The sequence below is a fragment of the Cottoperca gobio genome, unplaced genomic scaffold, assembly GCF_900634415.1.
Source record: "Cottoperca gobio unplaced genomic scaffold, fCotGob3.1 fCotGob3_220arrow_ctg1, whole genome shotgun sequence".
Taxonomy (NCBI): domain Eukaryota; kingdom Metazoa; phylum Chordata; class Actinopteri; order Perciformes; family Bovichtidae; genus Cottoperca; species Cottoperca gobio.
Genome location: NW_021166853.1, coordinates 2,116 through 27,500, shown reverse-complemented (window position 1 = coordinate 27,500; position 25,385 = coordinate 2,116). Strand labels below are relative to the sequence as shown.

Here is a 25,385-nt window from a genome sequence, read left to right as displayed (position 1 = left end):
TCCAAATATTTTGATAATCCGTTAAAGTTGTTGTTCCTGCAGAAACATCTTTAAATGTGGAAATCTGCTGCTTTTCTGTTTCATATTAAAAGGGACAGAACAAAACTTTGGACTTTGAGGAACTGGGACATTGTTCACTATTTTATAGAGCAAACCATTAATCTAGAATATAATCTGCAGATGAATAAATAATGAAAGTAAATCAAAGTTAGTTGCAGCCCTAACAACGCCCCCCCCCCCCCAAAGAATAATAGCTAAATATGTTTTTTGTAAAAAAGGGAGGCCGGCGAGGAATAGGTCACCAGGTCACTCAGATAACTCACACGGGAAGGATTATCGTGAGAATGCAGGAAAAAAAAAGGGGGGGGGGGTGCTGAGGGGGGGCAGTAGAGTATGTGATGATGTGAGGGAATAACTCACAAGCTTTGTTTAAATATTTGTTTTGTTTGCCACGGTAACGATTAGTAAAGTTCATGACACCCTAACATGTGAACGTGTTATTATATTCTCTGTTTATAAGAAGTGCACGTAGTCGCCGTGACGTCACCGTTGATTTGTGGACTGTCACTTTGAAGCCTTGAGTTTACTGTTTTTGTCGTCGCCATCTTGGTTTTTTTGGAACCAGAAGTGACGCGAGAGTGTGGAGCTGAGAACAAGTAACCAAACTGTTCAAACTGTGGAAGAGTTAAAGGTGTGAGACAGACAACAGAGACCTGTCAATCACAGGTAGCCACCTGTCAATCACAGGTAGCCACCTGTCAGTCACAGGTAGCCAACTGTCAATCACAGGTAACCCCCTGTCAGTCACAGGTAGCCAACTGTCAATCACAGGTAGCCAACTGTCAATCACAGGTAGCCAACTGTCAATCACAGGTAGCCACCTGTCAATCATAGGTAGCCCAGCCCTAAAGAAACGCTGCTTAATCCTCTATTTTACTCTAAATGTTTCCATAAGTCACTAAATGAACATCATGTTGAAGAAGACTTGAAACTACAGATTGAGACATAAACTCATCAGGAAAATGTTACTGAGGAAATAAATCAAGAGAGAAGGAGAAACATGTTACAGAGGAGTCTCCTGCTGCTGGATGTTACAGAGGAGTCTCCTCCTGCTGGATGTTACAGAGGAGTCTCCTGCTGCTGGATGTTACAGAGGAGTCTCCTCCTGCTGGATGTTACAGAGGAGTCTCCTCCTGCTGGATGTTACAGAGGAGTCTCCTGCTGGATGTTACAGAGGAGACTCCTGCTGGATGTTACAGAGGAAGTCTCCTCCTGCTGGATGTTACAGAGGAGTCTGCTGCTGGATGTTACAGAGGAGTCTCCTGCTGGATGTTACAGAGGAGTCTCCTGCTGCTGGATGTTACAGAGGAGTCTCCTGCTGCTGGATGTTACAGAGGAGTCTCCTGCTGGATGTTACAGAGGAGTCTCCTGCTGGATGTTACAGAGGAGTCTCCTCCTGCTGGATGTTACAGAGGAGTCTCCTCCTGCTGGATGTTACAGAGGAGTCTCCTGCTGGATGTTACAGAGGAGTCTCCTGCTGGCTGTTACAGAGGAGTCTCCTCCTGCTGGCTGTTGCAGAGGAGTCTCCTGCTGGCTGTTACAGAGGAGTCTCCTCCTGCTGGATGTTACAGAGGAGTCTCCTCCTGCTGGATGTTACAGAGGAGTCTCCTCCTGCTGGATGTTACAGAGGAGACTCCTGCTGGATGTTACAGAGGAGTCTCCTGCTGGATGTTACAGAGGAGTCTCCTGCTGGCTGTTACAGAGGAGTCTCCTCCTGCTGGCTGTTGCAGAGGAGTCTCCTGCTGGCTGTTACAGAGGAGTCTCCTCCTGCTGGATGTTACAGAGGAGTCTCCTCCTGCTGGATGTTACAGAGGAGACTCCTGCTGGATGTTACAGAGGAGTCTCCTGCTGCTGGATGTTACAGAGGAGTCTCCTGCTGGATGTTACAGAGGAGACTCCTGCTGGATGTTACAGAGGAGTCTCCTGCTGCTGGATGTTACAGAGGAGTCTGCTGCTGGATGTTACAGAGGAGTCTCCTCCTGCTGGATGTTACAGAGGAGTCTCCTCCTGCTGGATGTTACAGAGGAGTCTCCTGCTGCTGGATGTTACGGAGGAGTCTCCTCCTGCTGGATGTTACAGAGGAGTCTCCTGCTGGCTGTTACAGAGGAGTCTCCTGCTGCTGGATGTTACAGAGGAGTCTCCTCCTGCTGGCTGTTACAGAGGAGTCTCCTCCTGCTGGATGTTACAGAGGAGTCTCCTCCTGCTGGATGTTACAGAGGAGTCTCCTCCTGCTGGATGTTACAGAGGAGTCTCCTCCTGCTGGCTGTTACAGAGGAGTCTCCTGCTGGCTGTTACAGAGGAGTCTCCTGCTGCTGGATGTTACAGAGGAGTCTCCTCCTGCTGGATGTTACAGAGGAGTCTCCTCCTGCTGGATGTTACAGAGGAGTCTCCTCCTGCTGGATGTTACAGAGGAGTCTCCTCCTGCTGGATGTTACAGAGGAGTCTCCTGCTGGCTGTTACAGAGGAGTCTCCTGCTGGCTGTTGCAGAGGAGTCTCCTGCTGGCTGTTACAGAGGAGTCTCCTCCTGCTGGCTGTTACAGAGGAGTCTCCTGCTGGCTGTTACAGAGGAGTCTCCTCCTGCTGGATGTTACAGAGGAGTCTCCTGCTGGATGTTACAGAGGAGTCTCCTCCTGCTGGATGTTACAGAGGAGTCTCCTGCTGGATGTTACAGAGGAGTTTCCTCCTGCTGGATGTTACAGAGGAGTCTCCTGCTGGATGTTACAGAGGAGTCTCCTCCTGCTGGATGTTACAGAGGAGTCTCCTCCTGCTGGATGTTACAGAGGAGTCTCCTCCTGCTGGATGTTACAGAGGAGTCTCCTGCTGGATGTTACAGAGGGGTCTCCTGCTGGATGTTACAGAGGAGTCTCCTCCTGCTGGATGATACAGAGGAGACTCCTGCTGGATGTTACAGAGGAGTCTCCTGCTGCTGGATGTTACAGAGGAGTCTCCTGCTGGATGTTACAGAGGAGTCTCCTGCTGCTGGATGTTACAGAGGAGTCTCCTGCTGGATGTTACATAGGAGTCTCCTGCTGGATGTTACAGAGGAGTCTCCTCCTGCTGGATGTTACAGAGGAGTCTCCTGCTGCTGGATGTTACAGAGGAGTCTCCTCCTGCTGGATGTTACAGAGGAGTCTCCTGCTGCTGGATGTTACAGAGGAGTCTCCTGCTGGATGTTACAGAGGAGTCTCCTGCTGGATGTTACAGAGGAGTCTCCTCCTGCTGGATGTTACAGAGGAGTCTCCTGCTGGATGTTACAGAGGAGTCTCCTCCTGCTGGATGTTACAGAGGAGTCTCCTCCTGCTGGATGTTACAGAGGAGTCTCCTGCTGGATGTTACAGAGGAGTCTCCTCCTGCTGGATGTTACAGAGGAGTCTCCTCCTGCTGGATGTTACAGAGGAGTCTCCTCCTGCTGGATGTTACAGAGGAGTCTCCTCCTGCTGGATGTTACAGAGGAGTCTCCTGCTGCTGGATGTTACAGAGGAGTCTCCTGCTGGATGTTACATAGGAGTCTCCTGCTGGATGTTACAGAGGAGTCTCCTCCTGCTGGATGTTACAGAGGAGTCTCCTGCTGCTGGATGTTACAGAGGAGTCTCCTCCTGCTGGATGTTACAGAGGAGTCTCCTGCTGCTGGATGTTACAGAGGAGTCTCCTGCTGGATGTTACAGAGGAGTCTCCTGCTGGATGTTACAGAGGAGTCTCCTCCTGCTGGATGTTACAGAGGAGTCTCCTGCTGGATGTTACAGAGGAGTCTCCTCCTGCTGGATGTTACAGAGGAGTCTCCTCCTGCTGGATGTTACAGAGGAGTCTCCTGCTGCTGGATGTTACAGAGGAGTCTCCTGCTGGATGTTACAGAGGAGTCTCCTCCTGCTGGATGTTACAGAGGAGTCTCCTCCTGCTGGATGTTACAGAGGAGTCTCCTCCTGCTGGATGTTACAGAGGAGTCTCCTGCTGGATGTTACAGAGGAGTCTCCTCCTGCTGGATGTTACAGAAAATTTTTCTCATAGACTTCTGTAGACGGAATCGGAGTTTCGGGCTTCCGGTGGAATCGCAATGCATGCTGGGGTGGCGTGTCTAGAAAAGTGAGCACCAACTCTACAAGGGCCGCCATATTGGATTTCTTCTCTACATGTTTACATTGTATTTAGCTTATTCTTCAAGCGTGTTGTAAACAAACCTACTGCTCTACAATGAGTTCTGAACTCCTTTCTTATGATGAGGTTCAGATGTGGAAAGTCGAAGCTTTGAAAGAATTTTGCCGCAAGCGGAATTTAAAGGTTTCAGGAACAGAACTGGAGCTTATTGCCAGGGTGTTTGCTGCATCAGAGACGGGCATTAAGCAGCAACCAACAGCTAACGAAAGACTTTCAATCACAGAAAAAGAAAAGACTAAGCTTTTGGTTGTGCCGAGTGGCGTTTCAGTGCCTGATCCCTTGACATTGCAGGATGGCTGGGTCAATGAAAACAACAGCATGACTTCTTGGCCGCCGATATACCTCAGCGATATAACATTATGTTTAATGTCTGACCACCCAGGGAACGATGTCGAGTTTCATAAACGAACTTTGAACGAATACAAAGAAGGCAAAGCATTTAGACTGTTTGACTCTGGCTGGTTGGAACAGATATCTTTCAATCCTCTCGCAGATTCTGAGTTTTGCTTTTTGAAAGAAAATTGTACTCATTCAATGAAACTTCCCACACGACACATTCAGCATGGATCTGCGCAGTCAAGAAAACTGGAGATATCATAAGTGCTTATTGCAGTTGTGTTGCAGGGTAAGCGGTATATACCTAACTTGTGTTTGTTAATTATTATATATATATATATATATATATATATATATATATATATATATATATATATATATATATATATATATATATAGTAGGCGCTTTCCTTTTTGATGATTTGGGGTTTGACACATACCCCAGGTCGAGTTCAGGATCAGGGAATTCATTTGTTGGTTTACTTGCATGAAATGAAGATTTCTTGGGCTCCCAAGACTTCCCATTGTAATCCTGTCTCTTTACAGCTTTGGTCCATGCTAGCCTTCTGTCTTTGTTCTTTAGTTCTGTTGGAAATGGAAATAGTTCGAATAGGGGCTTGCAGTCGCAATTCTTCATCAAACGAGTGCAATCGTGAAGCTCACAATGAGATTCTGCCCATTTATTTAGCTTTCTCCCACTGTTTGAACATCCTTTCACCACACAATGTCGGTGTCCAAATCCCATAACTAGAAGAGCGATGATTACAATGTAAACACGTAGAGAAGAAATTCAATATGGCGGCCCATGTAGAGTTGGCGCTCACTTTTCTAGGCTTGCATTGCGATTCCACCGGAAGCCCGAAACTCCGATTCCGTCTATACACTCTGACTTCCTGTCACCAGTAGAACAACAGTTGAAGGCTCTTCCACATCGGCTTCTCTTTCAGACCTGAAGTTGCCGCCTGCTGGTTAAAATTCATGTAGATCTGCTCATGAGATTAAGATGCATCTTGAACGAAAACATGACATTTCTGCGTGAGAGCATCATACCAAGAGCTGGATGTGTAGAATGAAAAGTGTTCAGTGAACCTCCTCCTGCAGTGTTTGATCTGCGGAGCTGTCCTTCAGACGTTATTGAACCGTTGCTACGCTTGTGTCTGTATTTCATGTTACTTAGGATCCATTCCTGTGCTCCGGCCTCCGCTCTTTCCTCACACTCTCTGTTGTAGTTGGATGCCTGACCAGCCCAGGCTCTATTTTCAAGAAGACAGTTGTGATGCCAAAAGCTGCTTTGGCATTTCAACAAGGCTGGAGTCTATATAAAGACACGTATGCCTTTCTCTGCAACATTCCACAGATGCTTTGTGGAACTCACAGAATTAGAGCGGATAAATGACGTCCTACATTATAAAGGACTAATGCTCATATAAAAACTTAATAATGCTCATTTTATTCTTTAGTCTCTGTTGTATTAAAACTTTGAAAGACGTGAGCGTGAAGGCTTCACTACGGGATCATTCACAAGCAGAATGACAGGCATGCAGCATGTGTTCCAAGTGTGTGTGTGTGTGTGTGTGTGTGTGTGTGTGTGTGTGTGTGTGTGTGTGTGTGTCACAGGCAGAGCTCCAATGCAAACAGTGAAGTCAGTAGCATTAGTTCAGCTGTGAGTGATGGGCAAGGGAGCTCCGAGCTTTTCACCACGAGGGACCAGCCGCATCATTTGTTTGTCATCTGAGAACGCCCAGAATTTGACTTCTGACACACCATCGGAAACCTTTGGACGAGTGTTAGCACGAATGCTACCGCGCTCTCATGCTACCGCGCGCTCATGCTACCGCGCGCTCATGCTACCGCGCGCTCATGCTACCACGCTCACATGCTACCACGCTCACATGCTACCACGCTCTCATGCTACCACGCTCACATGCTACCACGCTCTCATGCTACCACGCTCACATGCTACCACGCTCACATTCTACCACGCTCTCATGCTACCACGCTCACATGCTACCACGCTCACATGCTACCACGCGCTCATGCTACCACGCTCACATGCTACCACGCTCACATGCTACCACGCTCTCATGCTACCACGCTCACATGCTACCACGCTCTCATGCTACCACGCTCTCATGCTACCACGCTCTCATGCTACCACGCTCACATGCTACCACGCTCTCATGCTACCACGCTCTCATGCTACCACGCTCACATGCTACCACGCTCACATGCTACCACGCTCTCATGCTTGTGTTGAAGATGTGTGTGAAATGGTGTGATGGAGAACTCTTTATGTCACGTATGCACTACTTTAATGTGTTTGTTCCGGGAGCTGCTTTTCCCAGTGAGATCCCAGCGCGGGCGGAGGGCAGGGAATGTCAGAAAGTCACTGTGGCCGGCCACTAATGTGGTCCACACCCGCGCACATAAACACACACTCAGAATACTGCACACACACTGCATCTGCAGCTCGCAGAGAACAGCAGACGGGCTGACCTTCAGTTGCTGTTGGAGCTCGCTGTTGAGCCGCGTCAACACCGCGTTGGTTTCCTTGTTTTTACGGATCGCCACCTGGATCTCCCGCTTCTGTTTGGATGACGGCCTGAGAGAGAGTTTGTTCTTTATCAGGTTTTATATTCAGTTTCTAGACAGAATAGTATACAGACAGGAAGCTGAGCAATGTACTAATGTGGAATCATCATCATATTAAATGTATAATCAGAATATTTTCATGCTTTACGTTTTACGTCTGCTCTCTTCAGAGGCACCAGACTCCATTGACAAAAACAGTCACACCGTTACACCGTTTAACATAACTTGTTCATCTTTGAGGTTTACAGAGTCAACAGTTGAACTGACTTTGGAGCAGGTTTGGTCGTGGTGGCAAACGACACGGCAGGCGGAGGTACGGCCTCCAGGTTCTGGCTGTCTGGGTGATATTTCCTGCGGACCGGCTTCTGTGGAGCCTGACTGTGAGAAACTCCGATCGCGTCCTGAAGGGAAGATTCAGAAATAAAAGTTAGTGTCATCTCCTCCATCCAACAGAGACAGGCAGCCTCACTGTGTCAGCAGCTCGGACCTGTTTAGAAGCATTCGTCAGGTCTTCAGTATTTGGGCCAAATCTGGAGCGTGGACCTCGTTCCTCAGGCTTCACACTGCTCTCCTCCTGCAACACACACACAAGCTAAAGCTGAAGTAAAGCTAGAGGCCGATTCTGCATTGAGCTGCTCCTGGGATGGTCCCAGTCGTTGGTGTGTTCATGAGCTTTAAGTCATAAGTTTAGAAACAACCTCGAGGCTACAAACAAGACGTTTTGTATTTTATTGCTGTGTTTCCAGTATTTACGTGACAACAAAGAAAACGGATCAGGTGAGCCGTGAAATGTGTACAAATACTTTCACCGACTTTCTGAGTTCCGACTTGAGGGCGTTCACAGGAATTTTCCCAGTTGGGAACTAATTTTTCCGATTATTCCGACACAACATGAATGCAGCACAAACGTTCCATCTTGTGATGTTAACAGAAAACCGTTTGTAGATTCCTCCCGTGATTGGATCCCTTCAGAATGTAAATGTAGGTCCACATAGTTTCATGAAAGGGCCGTAAGGTCTTCTGTCCTCCTGCTGACAGACGAACTACACTATAACCTCCTTGGCGGAGATAATTAAATGACACAGAAAGATTTGTAAGGACATTGACCACATAAGCTTTAGGATAAATTATATTTTCCTCGTATCGATGTTATGATGAGGTGAAATAATACGAGACGGGATGAAGTGCCGTCTCTGACCCTGGATAAATCAGCACCGTCCCTGCAGGGACTTCCTGCACGCTCAGGGCAGCCATGATGGATTAACGTGCTTTTATTGCATCTCCTTGCTGCATTTCAGCCATTTCTCTCCTGTAGACATAATGAATATAATATCCCAGCATGCTTCAGTCAGCAGAGAGGTTAGCAGTGTAGCTGTGTGCAGACAGGCCTTACACAGGAAGGTCAATGTCTTCGTTTGAGCTCATAGCACTTTCTTTTATGAAAGTTGACGGCATTTCTTACTGGGCAGCGCCTTCTGTACTTTTTCTGCACGACTTCATTTCCCATCTGTTAATGTTGGATTTAGTGAATTTGATCCACTAATTTCTCCTGGCTGCTGTCTCCGCTGCGGTGGCAGTTGAAATGCTTTCCTGATGGTTTAAACAGGCTCATTTCAAACCGCCGCTGCAAAAAGTACCCAACAAACCTAAAAATCCATTTTGCAAAGCAACGCAGCAGACACAAATAATGAGCCTGAGATTCACTGCAGCGCTGGACGTGAAACACAACCACAGCATGGAAACATTTAAAAAGACTGGAGTAGTTGCTGCAGTGGCAATAAACCACAGGAGCTCCATCAGCAGCATGTGTGGTCACATCAGCCACAGGTCACGGCTGTTTCACTTCAGCCATGTGAGAGCTGCAGGAATACTGTCACACAGGAGCTTTACCAGCAGCACCTTTAACAGCACAACACGAACCACAGCAGGTAAAGTGAAGTGAAGACAACAGGTGAGCAGACTCGTCTGAAGGGGTCACTCTCTGACACTGAGCCGAGGTGAGCGTGGGAACGTTCAGAGAGAAAAACTAAAGGATGACATCCTGGTGACTGACTGCTCAGAGGCTCACCTGCTGCTCACCTGCAGTAAACCTAAAGTAAAGTGAAGTGAGGAAAAGTAAAGAAAAGTGAAGAAAAGTAAAGTGAAGTGAAGTAAAGTAAAGTAAAGTAAAGTAAAGCAAAGCAAAGCAAAGCAAAGTAAAGTAAAGTAAAGTAAAGTAAAGTAAAGTAAAGTAAAGTGAAGTGAAGTGAAGTCTAGTAAAGTGAAGTGAAGAAAAGAAAAGGGAAGTAAAGTGAAGAAAAGTAAAGTGAAGTAAATTGAAGTAAAGTGAAGTGAAGAAAAGAAAACTAAAGTAAAGTGAAGTAAAGTAAAGCGAAGTAAACTGAAACAAAGTGAAGTGAAGTAAAGTGAAGAAAAGTAAAGTGAAGTAAAGTGAAGTATAGTGAAACGAAGTTAAGTAAAGCAAAGGGAAGTAAAGTGAAGAAAAGTAAAGTGAAGTAAATTAAAGTGAATTGAAGTAAGGTAAAGTGAAGTAAAGTGAAGTAAAGTAAAGTGAAGTAAATTAAAGTGAAGTAAAGTGAAGTAAGGTAAAGTGAAGTAAAGTAAAGTGAAGTAAAGTGAAGTAAAGTGAAGAAAAGTGAAGTAAAATGAAGTAAAGTGAAGAAAAGTAAAGTAAAGTAAAGTGAAGAAAAGTAAAGTAAAGTGAAGTAAAGTGAAGTAAAGTGAAGAAAAGTGAAGTAAAATGAAGTAAAGTGAAGAAAGTAAAGTAAAGTGAAGTAAAGTAAAGTGAAGAAAAGTAAAGTAAAGTGAAGTAAAGTGAAGAAAAGTGAAGTAAAATGAAGTAAAGTAAAGTGAAGAAAAGTAAAGTAAAGTGAAGTAAAGTAAAGTGAAGAAAGTATAGTGAAGTAAATTGAAGTAAATTGAAGTAAAGGGAAGTGAAGTAAGGTAAAGTGAAGTAAAGTAAAGTGAAGAAAAGTAAAGTGAAGTATAGTGAAACAAAGTTAAGTAAAGCAAAGGGAAGTAAAGTGAAGAAAAGTAAAGTGAAGAAAAGAAAAGTAAAGTGAAGTAAATTAAAGTGAAGTGAAGTGAAGTAAGGTAAAGTGAAGTAAAGTGAAGAAAAGTAAAGTGAAGTAAATTAAAGTGAAGTAAAGTGAAGTGAAGTGAAGTAAGGTAAAGTGAAGTAAAGTAAAGTGAAGTAAAGTGAAGAAAAGTGAAGTAAAATGAAGTAAAGTAAAGTGAAGAAAAGTAAAGTAAAGTAAAGTGAAGTAAAGTGAAGTAAGGTAAAGTGAAGTAAAGTGAAGAAAAGTATAGTGAAGTAAATTGAAGTAAAGGGAAGTGAAGTAAGGTAAAGTGAAGTAAAGTAAAGTGAAGAAAAGTAAAGTGAAGTATAGTGAAACAAAGTTAAGTAAAGCAAAGGGAAGTAAAGTGAAGAAAAGTGAAGTAAATTAGTGAAGTAAAGTGAAGTAAAGTGAAGTAAAGTAAGGTAAAGTGAAGTAAAGTGAAGAAAAATAAAGTGAAGTAAATTAAAGTGAAGTGAAGTGAAGTAAGGTAAAGTGAACTAAAGTAAAGTGAAGTAAAGTGAAGTGAAATGAAATGAAGAAAAGTAAAGTAAAGTAAAGTGAAGTAAAGTGAAGTAAAGTAAAGTGAAGAAAAGAAAAGTAAAGTGAAGTGAAGTAAGGTAAAGTGAAGTAAAGTAAAGTGAAGTAAAGTGAAGAAAAGTGAAGTAAAATGAAGTAAAGTAAAGTGAAGAAAAGTAAAGTAAAGTAAAGTGAAGTAAAGTGAAGTAAGGTAAAGTGAAGTAAAGTGAAGAAAAGTATAGTGAAGTAAATTGAAGTAAAGGGAAGTGAAGTAAGGTAAAGTGAAGTAAAGTAAAGTGAAGAAAAGTAAAGTGAAGTATAGTGAAACAAAGTTAAGTAAAGCAAAGGGAAGTAAAGTGAAGAAAAGTGAAGTAAATTAAAGTGAAGTAAAGTGAAGTAAAGTGAAGTAAAGTAAGGTAAAGTGAAGTAAAGTGAAGAAAAATAAAGTGAAGTAAATTAAAGTGAAGTGAAGTAAGGTAAAGTGAACTAAAGTAAAGTGAAGTAAAGTGAAGTGAAATGAAATGAAGAAAAGTAAAGTAAAGTAAAGTGAAGTAAAGTGAAGTAAAGTGAAGAAAAGTGAAGTAAAGTAAAGTGAAGTAAAGTGAGGTGGGTTAAGATACATTAAGTGTAGGAAATACATTATACATTAGTTGTAGGAAATGTGAAGTGAAGTAAAATAAAGTTCCCTGTAAAAGCTGGTATCAAATATTCACCTTTGACTTAAGACCGACGTGTTTTATGTTAAAGGTTCAATATGTAGTAAATAGTGGAAGTATTTCACCTCAACTACTGAGTCCATACAATCTGAATCAATCATCAGACCATCAGTTATTAAAAACAACAACTATAGTATGTTACCTGTTTATATTTTAGTTGAATATTTATTGTATTCTATAAATAGGTCTCCCGCGGACGGGGAGGACAAGGCCGCGATTCGTTTTCTCACTTTTATAATCAAAACAAACAGAGCGTGCAGGATCATGAATGTGACCCTGAGTCAGGCAGCTGTTTTTCTTCTCTCTGTACTGAGGCAAAATGCAGCAGCACTGACTCACTATCACCTCTAGAGGAACAAGTGGTATCACAGCCTGGAGGCAACGCAGCTAGCTGTTAGCATGCTAACTTCAGGAGATATCTCTGACACACAGACGTCTTTAACACTGTGACCTCTGCACACTCTGCTGATGATGTTAGTTCATTGTTTTAATGTTTTAAGTTTATATTCTGGCAGATCTTACACACTGCACCTTTAAGGAAGCAGTTTTTAACTACACCTGTAGCTCACTCACGTCTCTCTGAGGAGTTTGTGCATGAGTTTCAGTTTGTCTTACAAAGTGAAATATATACACACAGGCACCTTTGGGATCATCCAGCCTTCCTGGTTTTAATTACCTGAGTTAAACATCCTGTGGGAGATGTAGATACTGCACAGACTAACTGATGCAGAGGAGGAGGAGACAGCAGAGCAGAGAGTCAGGAAAGACAAACGAAGGACAAACAGAACGATATTGAGACTAAATGAGCGACACGTCACCTCAGTCATAAATAAACCCTCCATGTATTCAGACTCCTGGCCGACAGCAGAGCGGAGTTTGATGTACGCTGCTGTCTTCACCTTTCAGTTTATCTGTGTCTTAAAGTAGAGGCCCGTATATTTGACCAACATGAGCGCAGAGACACGTTTACGGGCGGAAAAACCTTGACAATCTGGGAATGAATTTGGAGTTTATCTGCTTATCTTTTCCTCCTTCGCAGAAACAATTTGTTGCTACGACCTACATTTACCTCAACCAGGACGTAGTAAATCACAGTTGATGCTCACCTCCTCTCTGAAGTGACTGAAGTCTGCAAAGTTCGGCTGCTGCACAGTTTTCTCAGGAACGTTGATAAAATGAGGAACCTGGGAAGAGAGGAGGGAGTGAATATCTAAGCCTTCCTCATCATTATTCATGAGACATTTGGAGTTCAGAGGAATGAGCATGACCTGCTGCTATAATCAAACCGGGCTCACCTGTGAGGCTGGTGGTCGAGGAGGGAGCGCTGGAGGTAGAGGCAGCCACCCACTCTTTATACCTGAAGACACAATATCACTGAGTTTAAACTAATGTGGCGTCCCGCTGTCTCCCGCTATGTTCCTCTGTGACCCGCTGTCTCCCCCTGTGTCCCTCTGTCTCCCGCTGTGTCCCTCTGTCTCCCTTTGTGTCCCTCTGTCTCCCACTGTGTCCCTTTGTGTCCCGCTGTGTCCCTGTCTCCCTTTGTGTCCCTCTGTCTCCCTTTGTGTCCCGCTGTCTCCCTCTGTGTCTCGCTGTCTCCCTCTGTGTCCCTCTGTCTCCCGCTGTGTCCCTTTGTCTCCCTCTGTGTCCATCTGTCTTCCGCTGTGTCCCTCTGTCTCCATCTGTGTCCCTCTGTCTCCCGCTGTGTCCTTTTGTCTCCCTCTGTGTCCTGCTGTGTCCATCTGTCTCCCTCTGTGTCCCTCTCTCTCCCTCTGTCTCCCTCTCTCTCCCGCTGTGTCCCTCTGTCTCCCTCTCTGTCCCTCTGTCTCTCAATGTGTCCCTCTGTGTCCCGCTGTCTCCCTCTGTGTCCCTCTGTCTCCCGCTGTGTCCCTCTGTCTCCCTTTGTGTCCCTCTGTCTCCCTTTGTGTCCCGCTGTCTCCCTCTGTGTCCCGCTGTCTCCCTCTGTGTCCCTCTGTCTCCCGCTGTGTCCCTCTGTCTCCCTTTGGTTCCCTCTATCTCCCGCTGTGTCCCTTTGTGTCCTGCTGTGTCTCTCTGTCTCCCGCTGTGTCCCTCTGTCTCCCTTTGTGTCCCTCTGTCTCCCTTTGTGTACCTCTGTCTCCCTCTGTGTCCCGCTGTCTCCCTCTGTGTCCCGCTGTCTCCCTCTGTGTACCTCTGTCTCCCTCTGTCTCCCGCTGTGTCCTTTTGTCTCCCTCTGTGTCCTGCTGTGTCCATCTGTCTCCCGCTGTGTCCCTCTGTCTCCCGCTGTGTCCCTCTTTCGCCCGCTGTCCCTTTGTGTCCCGCTGTGTCCATCTGTCTCCCGCTATGTCCATCTGTCTCCCTCTGTCTCCCGCTGTGTCCCTTTGTCTCCCTCTGTGTCCTGCTGTGTCCATCTATCTCCATCTGTGTCCCTCTGTCTCCCGCTGTGTCCCTTTGTCTCCTGCTGTGTCCATCTGTCTCCCACTGTGTCCATCTGTCTCCCTTTGTGTCCCTTTGTCTCCCCCTGTGTCCTGCTGTGTCCATCTGTCTCCCGCTGTGTCCCTCTGTCTCCCGCTGTGTCCTTTTGTCTTCCTCTGTGTCCTGCTGTGTCCATCTGTCTCCCTCTGTATCCCTCTGTCTCCCTCTGTCTCTCAATGTGTCCCTCTGTCTCCCTCTGTCTCCCTTTGTGTCCCTCTGTGTCCTGCTGTCTCCCGCTGTGTCCCTCTGTCTCCCTTTGTGTCCCGCTGTCTCCCTCTGTGTCCCGCTGTGTCCCTCTGTCTCCCGCTGTGTCCCTCTGTCTCCCTTTGGTTCCCTCTGTCTCCCGCTGTGTCCCTCTGTCTCCCTTGTGTCCCTCTGTCTCCCTTTGTGTCCCGCTGTCTCCCTCTGTGTACCTCTGTCTCCCTCTGTGTCCCTCTGTCTCCCTCTGTGTCCCTCTGTCTCCCGCTGTGTCCTTTTGTCTCCCTCTGTGTCCTGCTGTGTCCATCTGTCTCCCGCTGTGTCCCTCTTTCGCCCGCTGTCCCTTTGTGTCCCGCTGTGTCCATCTGTCTCCCGCTATGTCCATCTGTCTCCCTCTGTCTCCCGCTGTGTCCCTTTGTCTCCCTCTGTGTCCTGCTGTGTCCATCTGTCTCCATCTGTGTCCCTCTGTCTCCATCTGTGTCCCTCTGTCTCCCGCTGTGTCCCTTTGTCTCCTTCTGTGTCCTGCTGTGTCCATCTGTCTCCCGCTGTGTCCATCTGTCTCCCTCTGTGTCCATCTGTCTCCCTCTGTGTCCATCTGTCTCCCTCTGTGTCCATTTGTCTCCCTCTCTCTCCCGCTGTCTCCCTCCGTGTCCCTCTGTCTCCCTCTGTCTCCCTCTGTGTCCCTCTGTCTCCCGCTGTGTCCCTCTGTCTCCCTCTCTGTCCCTCTGTCTCTCAATGTGTCCCTCTGTGTCCCGCTGTCTCCCTCTGTGTCCCTCTGTCTCCCTTTGTGTCCCTCTGTGTCCTGCTGTCTCCCGCTGTGTCCCTCTGTCTCCCTTTGTGTCCCGCTGTCTCCCTCTGTGTCCCTTTGTCTCCCTCTGTGTCCTGCTGTGTCCATCTGTCTCCCGTTGTGTCCCTCTGTCTTCATCTGTGTCCCTCTGTCTCCCGTTGTGTCCATCTGTCTCCCGCTGTGTCCCTCTGTCTCCCTCAGTGTCCATCTGTCTCCCTCTCTCTCCCTCCGTGTCCCTCTGTCTCCTGCTGTGTCCCTCTGTCTCCCGCTGTGTCCCGCTGTCTCCCTCTGTGTCTCTCTGTCTTCCTCTGTCTCCCTCTGTGTCCCGCTGTCTCCCGCTGTGTCCCTCTGTCTCCCGCTGTGTCCCTCTGTCTCCCTTTGGTTCCCTCTGTCTCCCACTGTGTCCCTTTGTCTCCCTCTGTGTCCATCTGTCTTCCGCTGTGTCCCTCTGTCTCCATCTGTGTCCCTCTGTCTCCCTCTGTGTCCTTCTGTCTCCCTGTGTCCCTCTGTCTCCCTGTGTCCCTCTGTCTCCCGCTGTGTCCCTCTTAGGAGTCACGTGGACGATCTAAATCGTTTCTATCCTGTGTTTATGATTTAAGAATAGGTATAAGAAATGTTTTTGCAGGATAATTGATAAAAGTACTTTGTTCATTTTTGTTACTTTTCATCTGCGACTCTCTCTTTATCTTTAAAGTGTTTGTTATTGTAATTCTCGTTTCGGCCACTAGAGGCTGAAGTAAAAAACTGAATCTTTTCCTTTCAGGGCTTCTGAACATTTCACTCTTCACACAGATAAACCACCTTTAGTTCACACGTCCCTCACACCTCACCCCTCACCTCAACCATAAACCTCCATTTCCCCTTTTGTTCTCCGGTGAAAGAAGAACTGTCACAAACACAATAAGCAGTAGATGCTCTGAGCCTGTCGCAGAACTAATACTGTGAGCAGAGACGGGGAGTCTGTGGACGTGAGCCGCACCTGGAGCGCCCTGCTGGAATAGCTTGTTGAGGTCGAGCGACGAGGCTCTGGAGTGGTTTCTCTGGGGTCGAGGTGGAGGCGTGGGGGGCTCCTCTGCTTTCTTCATGGCATCTTCAATAGAAGTGCTGGAGTAGGATCTGGAGGCAGGACAACGAGGTTAAAGAAAAACGCAGGAATTCACAACAGCTGTAATTCATGGGGAGAGTTTCACCTGGGTCTAGTTTTTGTCCTCATGTGTGGGTCCAGGTCGTGAGGCGGCTCTGTGAGGAGGAGGGATACGGTAAATGAACAGAGCTTTGTTTGAATTGTTGTAAATGAGAAGCAGCTACTTCCCTGTGGAACCACAAACTGTTTCATGTGTAAAGCAGCAAAATCTACACGACACATTATTTCAATGTTAGTTTTGCAGATTTATTTTAATTACAGTGATTAACTGTTTACATAGATCAAAGCTTTTGGTATATATACCGAAAATAAGCTTAAAGCTACAGTAATTCTATGCGTTTTAACTTTACTCCCATGATGCTTTGCCTGGCCCGGCTGCTTTCCGCATGGCTACCTGAGGCTGCGTGCACATTGAAATCATGACGGGGAAAAAGAAAGTAATTTTCTCTCAGTGAGAAATGTGGACAGAAAGCGATGGTGCAGCTGAAGCTGCTCGCTGCTGTACTGTATTCAGAAACAGTCAATAGAATGTAGTTCAGTTGCAGAGCTTCATGTTCATGTAGTAAATATACAAATGGCTATAAAATGGTAATCTGCACGAGGGAGAAAGATATAATAATCATCTGCTTATCACGTTCTGATGCACCTGAACACACCGTATATATTACGTCTTCATCTAAAGTGAGAAGAGTGAAAGCTGTGAGGGCAACATGTACGGGGACAAACATTCACTGTGTCAGCAGGTGGACAGGAGGTCAGTATCACCTGGCCTCTCAGGGAACGCACCCAGCTGCAGAGTCCGCTTCTCCTGAGTCGCCCTCTTCACACACACACCTGCAGACAGGGATGAAGATACGTTATATTACATCTTTCCTCACATATAGTTTCAAAGAGGAAAACTGTGCCTCTCGTTTGACCTGGTTGTTCCTCCTTCAGATCTTGTGTTGTGGCGAGGCTCTCTGGAACACTGCGATCCTACAGAAGAATGACGTGTTACATGATTACAACACGTCACTGCAAACACTGACATCTTGTATCCTTTTAGGAAGTGCAAGCTCCAACATGTTGATGTGAACGAACACGGAGCAGCCTCATGCTCAGCTTGTTACTGCCCCCTACAGGCAGCGAAGAGGAACTCTTTTATTGAAACTGGCAGAAGAGTTCCTGGTTTACCTTCTGACTCAGCTCAGCTTCCTCGAACACGATCAGAGGCTCTGCACTCTGCAGGAAAAACAGAGTAAGAGTGTGACTGTGCAGACGTTAATGAATGTTCCAGATGTGAGACGCACGGCTGTTTCCTTTACTCCAGGAGTGTCCGGTACGTCCTGCTGCGTGAAGCCCGTCTGCAGGGTCAGGGGGAGGCTCTCCGGCAGAGGGTAACCGTTCTTACGCGCCACGATCAGGTGGAAGGCTGTGCAGAACTCAGAGAAGGTGAGAGCGCCATCTCTGTCCACGTCGCTCAGCTCCCTGAAACACAAACATCACGATCCTGATGAACATCTCCTGAACACCAACAAGTCCTTTAGTCAGGTGTACTTCAGGTGACTGAATGCATCTTGTATTTCATGTAAAACGTCTTCAACCTTTTTAGTTTTATTTTCTATTTTTGGATTTATTTTATAATTGTTAGTAATGTTTATTTTATTTATGATTGTTTATTGTATTTTAACACATTGGCAAAGTGTTAGGGTTTGATGTTTCTGTAAACTTCATGTTCCTTTCAATAACATTTGAACTGAAACTATTTTGGTGACCCTTTATTTCTTCAGGTCTAATAATTTATATACAATAATCTGTGTCATTTGTATTAATTAGAAAGAATTAAATAGGAATTTTACTTTAAACCAAAGTAAATATTAATTTATATCGCCATGTTGCCCCTTTAATTTGTACCAAATCACATCTTTCTTTATTACAAGAAAAAAACATAAAATTATTCTGAAATAAAAAACAAAAGTCAAATAAAGTTACTTTTTATCATTTATATATATATAATATATAAATATAATTAATATTACATGATACTGTAAGATAACATCATTTATTAATATCATTAAATACGGTGTTGTCAACATTAAAGGAATAGTTAGATGTAATAAAGAAATATGCATATTTGCTCTCTTGCTGATTCCGTTAGCTTAGCTTAGCACAAAGACTGGGAACAGAGGGGAACAGCTAGCCTGGCTCTGACCAAAGGGAACCGGCTCCTTTAAAACCCAACCAGGTCAGATAGAGGAACTGAAGTGTGAAGACGATTCACTGTCACTGCAGGACTTTGTTACATTAAGACAACATGCTAACTTTGTGCTAAGCTAACTGTCTGCAGCGAGTCAGCTCACCAGATGTGCGACAGTTCTGGGATCGGCAGCTTGGATTTTGTGAAGAAGTTTTTTGCGATGGTTCCTAGAAAAGAGTCACAAAGTGGTGAAGTTTATACACTGGGGGGGGGGGGGGGGTACAGGAGGTTTTCAGGGTCACTGTCGGTGCTACACACCCAGGATGAGAGACCCCAGGTTGGGCTGCAGACCCCTGAACTGGTTGGTGTAATACTCCAGCTGTTCCTCTGTGATCCTCCAGGGGTCATCGTCACAGTGATCCTGCTCCAGCCTCTCTGAGGAGGGGGCCTGGGACACGGACAGCAACATGTAGTCAACATATATACACAGTTTATATGAGGAAGAAAACTACACTAAATCAGACAAACAATCGAAGAAGTTCTCATGAACATTAGTGGAAACTCTGCACAACAAAACACTCAATTTATCATTTAGTCTTATTTAACACAAAGTCCACATTTATGTCGGGTCATAGAATCTCACTTCCAACTTCTCAGCATTTCAAGACTTTTGAAAGATGGATTCAAGACATTCTGACATTAAGACACATAAATTAATGTAATGCCTTATAAGAGTATTTAAGGATCTGCAGGAGCTCTGCATTAAGAGCTCTTCACACGATCGTAAAGATAAAACACAAAGGTCTTTACCCGGGTCAGAGCAGGAGGCTCCACCGAGGGGCCGCCGGGAGACGAGAGCCGCTCCAGCTGAACGCTCGGCCGGGACGAAGCTTTGCTCTCGTGAGCTGAAGGAGAGAAACGTGAAGGTTACAAATACTACAAATATTATAAATACTAGAAATATTATAAATACTAGAAATACTAGAAATATTATAAATACTAGAAATATTATAAATACTAGAAATACTAGAAATATTATAAATACTAGAAATATTATAAATACTAGAAATGCTAAAAATATTATAAATACTAGAAATACTAGAAATACTAGAAATATTATAAATACTAGAAATATTATAAATACTAGAAATACTAGAAATATTATAAATACTAGAAATATTATAAATACTAGAAATACTAGAAATATTATAAATACTAGAAATACTAGAAATATTATAAATACTAGAAATATTATAAATATTAGAAATACTAGAAATATTATAAATATTATAAATACTAGAAATATTAGAAATATTAGAAATACTAGAAATATTAGAAATATTAGAATTATTAGAAATATTATAAATACTAGAAATATTATAAATACTAGAAATACTAGAAATATTATAAATACTAGAAATATTATAAATACTAGAAATACTAGAAATATTATAAATACTAGAAATATTATAAATACTAGAAATATTATAAATACTAGAAATACTAGAAATATTATAAATACTAGAAATATTATAAATACTAGAAATATTATAAATACTAGAAATACTAGAAATATTATAAATACTAGAAATATTATAAATACTAGAAATATTATAAATACTAGAAATATTATAAATATTATAAATACTAGAAATATTATAAATACTAGAAATATTATAAATACTATAAATACTATAAATATTATAAATACTATAAATATTATAAATACTAGAAATATTATAAATACTAGAAATACTATAAATATTATAAATACTAGAAATATTATAAATACTATAAATACTATAAATATTATAAATACAAGAAATATTAGAAATACTAGAAATACTAGAAATATGAGAAATACTAGAAATATTAGAAATACTAGAAATATTAGAAATATTAGAAATACTAGAAATATGAGAAATATTAGAAATACTAGAAATATTATAAATATTATAAATACTAGAACTATTAGAAATACTAGAAATATTAGAAATATTAGAAATACTAGAAATACTAGAAATATTATAAATATTATAAATACTAGAACTATTAGAAATACTAGAAATATTAGAAATATTAGAAATACTAGAAATACTAGAAATATTAGAAATATTTGAAATACTAGAACTATTAGAAATACTAGAAATATTTGAAATACTATAAATACTATAAATATTATAAATACTATAAATATTATAAATATTATAAATACTAGAAATATTATAAATATTATAAATACTAGAAATATTATAAATACTAGAAATATTATAAATATTAGAAATACTAGAAATATGAGAAATATTAGAAATACTAGAAATATTAGAAATATTAGAAATACTAGAACTATTAGAAATACTAGAAATACTAGAAATATTAGAAATACTAGAACTATTAGAAATACTAGAAATACTAGAAATATTAGAAATACTAGAACTATTAGAAATACTAGAAATATTAGAAATATTATAAATACTAGAAATATTATAAATACTAGAAATATTATAAATATTAGAATTATTATAAATATTATAAATATTGGAAATATTATAAATACTAGAAATATTATAAATACTAGAAATATTTTAAATACTAGAAATATTATAAATACTAGAAATACTAGAAATACTAGAAATATTATAAATACTAGAAATATTAGAAATATTAGAAATACTAGAAATATTATAAATACTAGAAATATTATAAATATTATAAATACTAGAAATATTATAAATATTAGAAATACTAGAAATATTAGAAATATTAGAAATAATATAAATATTAGAATTATTATAAATACTAGAAATATTAGAAATATTATAAATACTAGAAATATTATAAATATTATAAATACTAGAAATATTATAAATATTAGAAATACTAGAAATATTAGAAATATTAGAAATATTATAAATACTAGAAATATTATAAATACTAGAAATATTATAAATATTAGAAATACTAGAAATATTATAAATATTATAAATACTAGAAATATTAGAAATATTAGAAATACTAGAAATATTAGAAATATTAGAATTATTAGAAATATTAGAAATACTAGAAATAATATAAATATTAGAATTATTAGAAATACTAGAAATATTAGAAATATTAGAAATACTAGAAATACTAAAAATATTAGAAATACTAGAAATATTAGAAATACTAGAAATATTAGAAATACTAGAAATATTAGAATTATTGGAAATACTAGAAATATTAGAAATACTAGAAATATTAGAAATACTAGAAATATTAGAAATACTAGAAATACTAGAAATATTAGAAATACTAGAAATATTAGAATTATTAGAAATACTAGAAATATTACAAATACTAGAAATATTACAAATACTAGAAATATTACAAATACTAGAAATATTACAAATACTAGAAATACTAAAAATATTACAAATACTAGAAATATTACAAATACTAGAAATATTACAAATACTAGAAATACTAAAAATATTAGAAATACTAGAAATATTAGAAATACTAGAAATATTAGAAATACTAGAAATATTAGAAATACTAGAAATATTAGAATTATTGGAAATGCTAGAAATATTAGAAATACTAGAAATACTAGAAATACTAGAAATATTAGAAATACTAGAAATATTAGAATTATTAGAAATACTAGAATTATTAGAAATACTAGAAATATTACAAATACTAGAAATATTACAAATACTAGAAATATTAGAAATACTAGAAATACTAGAAATATTAGAAATACTAGAACTATTAGAAATACTAGAAATATTATAAATATTAGAATTATTAGAAATATTGGAAATATTATAAATACTAGAAATATTATAAATATTATAAATACTAGAAATATGATAAATACTAGAAATACTAGAAATACTAGAAATACTAGAAATACTAGAAATATTAGAATTATTAGAAATATTAGAAATACTAGAAATATTTTAAATACTAGAAATATTATAAATACTAGAAATACTAGAAATATTAGAAATATTAGAAATACAAGAAATATTTTAAATACTAGAAATATTATAAATACTAGAAATACTAGAAATACTAGAAATATTATAAATACTAGAAATATTAGAAATATTATAAATACTAGAAATACTAGAAATATTATAAATACTAGAAATATTATAAATATTATAAATACTAGAAATATTATAAATATTATAAATACTAGAAATATTAGAATTATTAGAAATACTAGAAATATTACAAATACTAGAAATATTACAAATACTAGAAATATTACAAATACTAGAAATATTACAAATACTAGAAATACTAAAAATATTAGAAATACTAGAAATATTAGAAATACTAGAAATATTAGAAATACTAGAAATACTAAAAATATTAGAAATACTAGAAATATTAGAAATACTAGAAATATTAGAAATACTAGAAATACTAGAAATATTAGAATTATTGGAAATGCCAGAAATATTAGAAATACTAGCAATACTAGAAATACTAGAAATACTAGAAATATTAGAATTATTAGAAATACTAGAAATACTAGAAATACTAGAATTATTAGAAATACTAGAAATATTACAAATACTAGAAATATTACAAATACTAGAAATATTAGAAATACTAGAAATACTAGAAATATTAGAATTATTAGAAATACTAGAAATATTAGAAATACTAGAAATACTAGAAATATTAGAAATACGAGAAATACTAGAAATACTAGAAATACTAGAAATATTAGAATTATTAGAAATACTAGAAATATTAGAAATACGAGAAATACTAGAAATATTAGAAATATTAGTGTGACCAGTAAGAGGGCTGCAAAAGATATCGTTAGTTTGTGATAAAAAGATATTTAATATATAGAGTATCAGTAGTTTTATTTACTCATTATTTTCTTTGAGTCAATGTTCAATTTATTCAATAAAAGAATCTTGGAAATCATTTTCTTTCTTTCTTTTTATTCAACAAGTAATTTGTATTTTAACAGAATATTGAAAAAACATATTGCACTTTGTGTTTAGTTATCTCAAGTAATGTGGTGCAATGTGTGCGTGTGCGTGTGTGTGGTCTCACCGGTCTGAGCGTCCGCCCCGTTCCTCTGCTTGCTGTACGAGTAGCCCCGGTATGTGAGCGGGGAGCGAGGCGGTGAACTGCACGGTGATGGTGGAGGAGACCAGGACTCCTGCAGAGACAGAACATTACGTGAATATTACGTGAGTACTTCACACACAGAACTAGAAGTCCTAGAAGTACTCATACACTCTGAGGACTCCGAGAAGAGATTAGTCAAGTTAGTGAAACATCTCCCCCTCTGACAGCGTGCAGCGTGTGTCCTGATGCGTGGAGGTCTGCTGAGGCTGCAGGTTCATAAATTAAAGTCAGTGTTGGAACATCAGCACTTCATGAACCTGCAGAGGACGAACAGGTATACAATATACAGAATATATACTGTATATATAATGTATATACATTATATATATACTGTATATACTGTATATTGTATACTTGTATATATATATACACTTTAATGCACTTGTACTCTGGACTTTATGTATTGTTTCCTGCATTCCTTCAAAATAAAGGCGTCCGGAGGACTGTTAACTTGTCCGGTACTTCTCATAATGTTTAGTTAACTGTTAGTTAACAGTAAACTGCTGACATCATGGTGACCCTGCTGACATCATGGTGACACCATCGTGACCCTGCTGAGGTCACATCATGGTGACATCATGGTGACACCATCGTGACCCTGCTGACATCATGGTGACATCATGGTGACACCATCGTGACCCTGCTGACATCATGGTGACATCATGGTGACATATGGTGACCCTGCTGAGGTCACATCATGGTGACACCATCGTGACCCTACTGACAGTCATGGTGACATCTTGGTGACCCTGCTTACATCATGGTGACATCATGGTGACATCATGGTGACACCATCGTGACCCTGCTGACATCATGGTCATGTCTACAGCTCACTGCAGAACGTTCCCCCAGTGCAGCCCCCACTGACACATCAGGAGCTTAAAGTCCACTCGTCACACGTCTCACCTTCTTGTCCACGTTGGCCTCCAGGTGTCTGAAGCTCCGGTCTGCTGGAGTCCGGGACACGGAGCCTGGTGCACACTGAGCGTCTGCAGCGGGGGGGACGGCGGAGTATCTCATCTCCGGTTCAGTCTTCAGTCCAACAAATCTGGGCAGCGGGAGATCTGAAGGAGACGTGACGTACAGTTCATGTCAAACATCAGATCAACTGCACAGAGACGCCTTGTTCTTACAAATCACACTGTAACAAAGAAGTGAGGGGGGGGGGGGGACTTCTATTAAAGTCCTACATTTACCAGAAAGATTTGAATATTCTGAGATTATATATAAATATATATAAAACAGAAAATCTCAGAGTTTTCTTCTCACAAATGTACTTTAATCTGAGAATATTGAGATTATTTATTTGTTTTGTAAACATCTAAGTCTTCTAAGCTTCCTGCATGATGACCTTTGATACATCCAGAGTTTCTCCTGCCGAGGTGAGCTACGGCCGAAGCACATCAAACTCTCAACATACTTTTTGTAATAATCCATCAGGCATCACGTGCCGAGTAGAAAACGGCTTTTGTGTGAGCGCGCTGCAGAATAAGGGCAGACCCACTCAGCCCTCTCCACTCGACTCCCCTTTCATCCAGATTAGTGCAAATCCTGCCATGTTGGGATAATCTCCTGATCCCCTTTGCTCTCAAAAGACGCCTCCTCTCTGAGCACACTTACTGGCCGTGACACTCTCCAGGTGGACGGGCAGACCGGACTGGGCGGCGGCGAGCAGCTTCAGCGCCACGAAGAACTGAGGCGTGCCGAAGTAACCCAGACGCTTCGCTCCACACACCTCGGTCACCTGGAGGAGAAGTGTACAACCATCAAGGCTTTCACTACATGTTGTAAATACACAGGAACATGTGTGTGTGTGTGTGTGTGTGTGTGTGTGTGTGTGTGTGTGTGTGTGTGTGTGTGTGTGTGTGTGTGTGTGTGTGTGAGAGGATCAGCAGCACAGATATCTGTTTATTCAGAGAAACAATCTCTGCTCTGGGGGAGAAGATTAGGATTATGTAGGACAATCCAGGAGAAATGACCCAAAATACAACTGAAGGAAATGTTTGTTTATCTTGGATTTTAAAGAATTCCACAAACTACACACACACACACA

At 40.9% G+C, this 25,385-nt stretch overlaps 1 protein-coding gene across 1 annotated transcript in view; it reads right to left on the bottom strand.

The window, feature by feature from the left end:
- Window positions 1–25,110, bottom strand: part of reps2 (RALBP1 associated Eps domain containing 2) — a gene marked incomplete at its 5' end in the record, with an annotated part of 26,057 nt that extends 947 nt beyond the window's left edge. The window contains 17 exons of the mRNA XM_029426638.1: window positions 7,045–7,150; window positions 7,408–7,541; window positions 7,628–7,714; window positions 12,538–12,615; window positions 12,727–12,788; window positions 15,847–15,983; window positions 16,058–16,106; window positions 16,777–16,845; window positions 16,929–16,986; window positions 17,185–17,232; window positions 17,316–17,478; window positions 18,351–18,414; window positions 18,506–18,635; window positions 18,998–19,092; window positions 23,255–23,363; window positions 24,239–24,396; window positions 24,953–25,110. Of these exons, the coding sequence (XP_029282498.1) occupies window positions 7,045–7,150; window positions 7,408–7,541; window positions 7,628–7,714; window positions 12,538–12,615; window positions 12,727–12,788; window positions 15,847–15,983; window positions 16,058–16,106; window positions 16,777–16,845; window positions 16,929–16,986; window positions 17,185–17,232; window positions 17,316–17,478; window positions 18,351–18,414; window positions 18,506–18,635; window positions 18,998–19,092; window positions 23,255–23,363; window positions 24,239–24,396; window positions 24,953–25,110 (1,705 nt within the window). The remainder of the gene's footprint in view (window positions 1–7,044; window positions 7,151–7,407; window positions 7,542–7,627; window positions 7,715–12,537; window positions 12,616–12,726; window positions 12,789–15,846; window positions 15,984–16,057; window positions 16,107–16,776; window positions 16,846–16,928; window positions 16,987–17,184; window positions 17,233–17,315; window positions 17,479–18,350; window positions 18,415–18,505; window positions 18,636–18,997; window positions 19,093–23,254; window positions 23,364–24,238; window positions 24,397–24,952) is intronic.
- Between the last annotated feature and the right edge of the window lie 275 nt (window positions 25,111–25,385).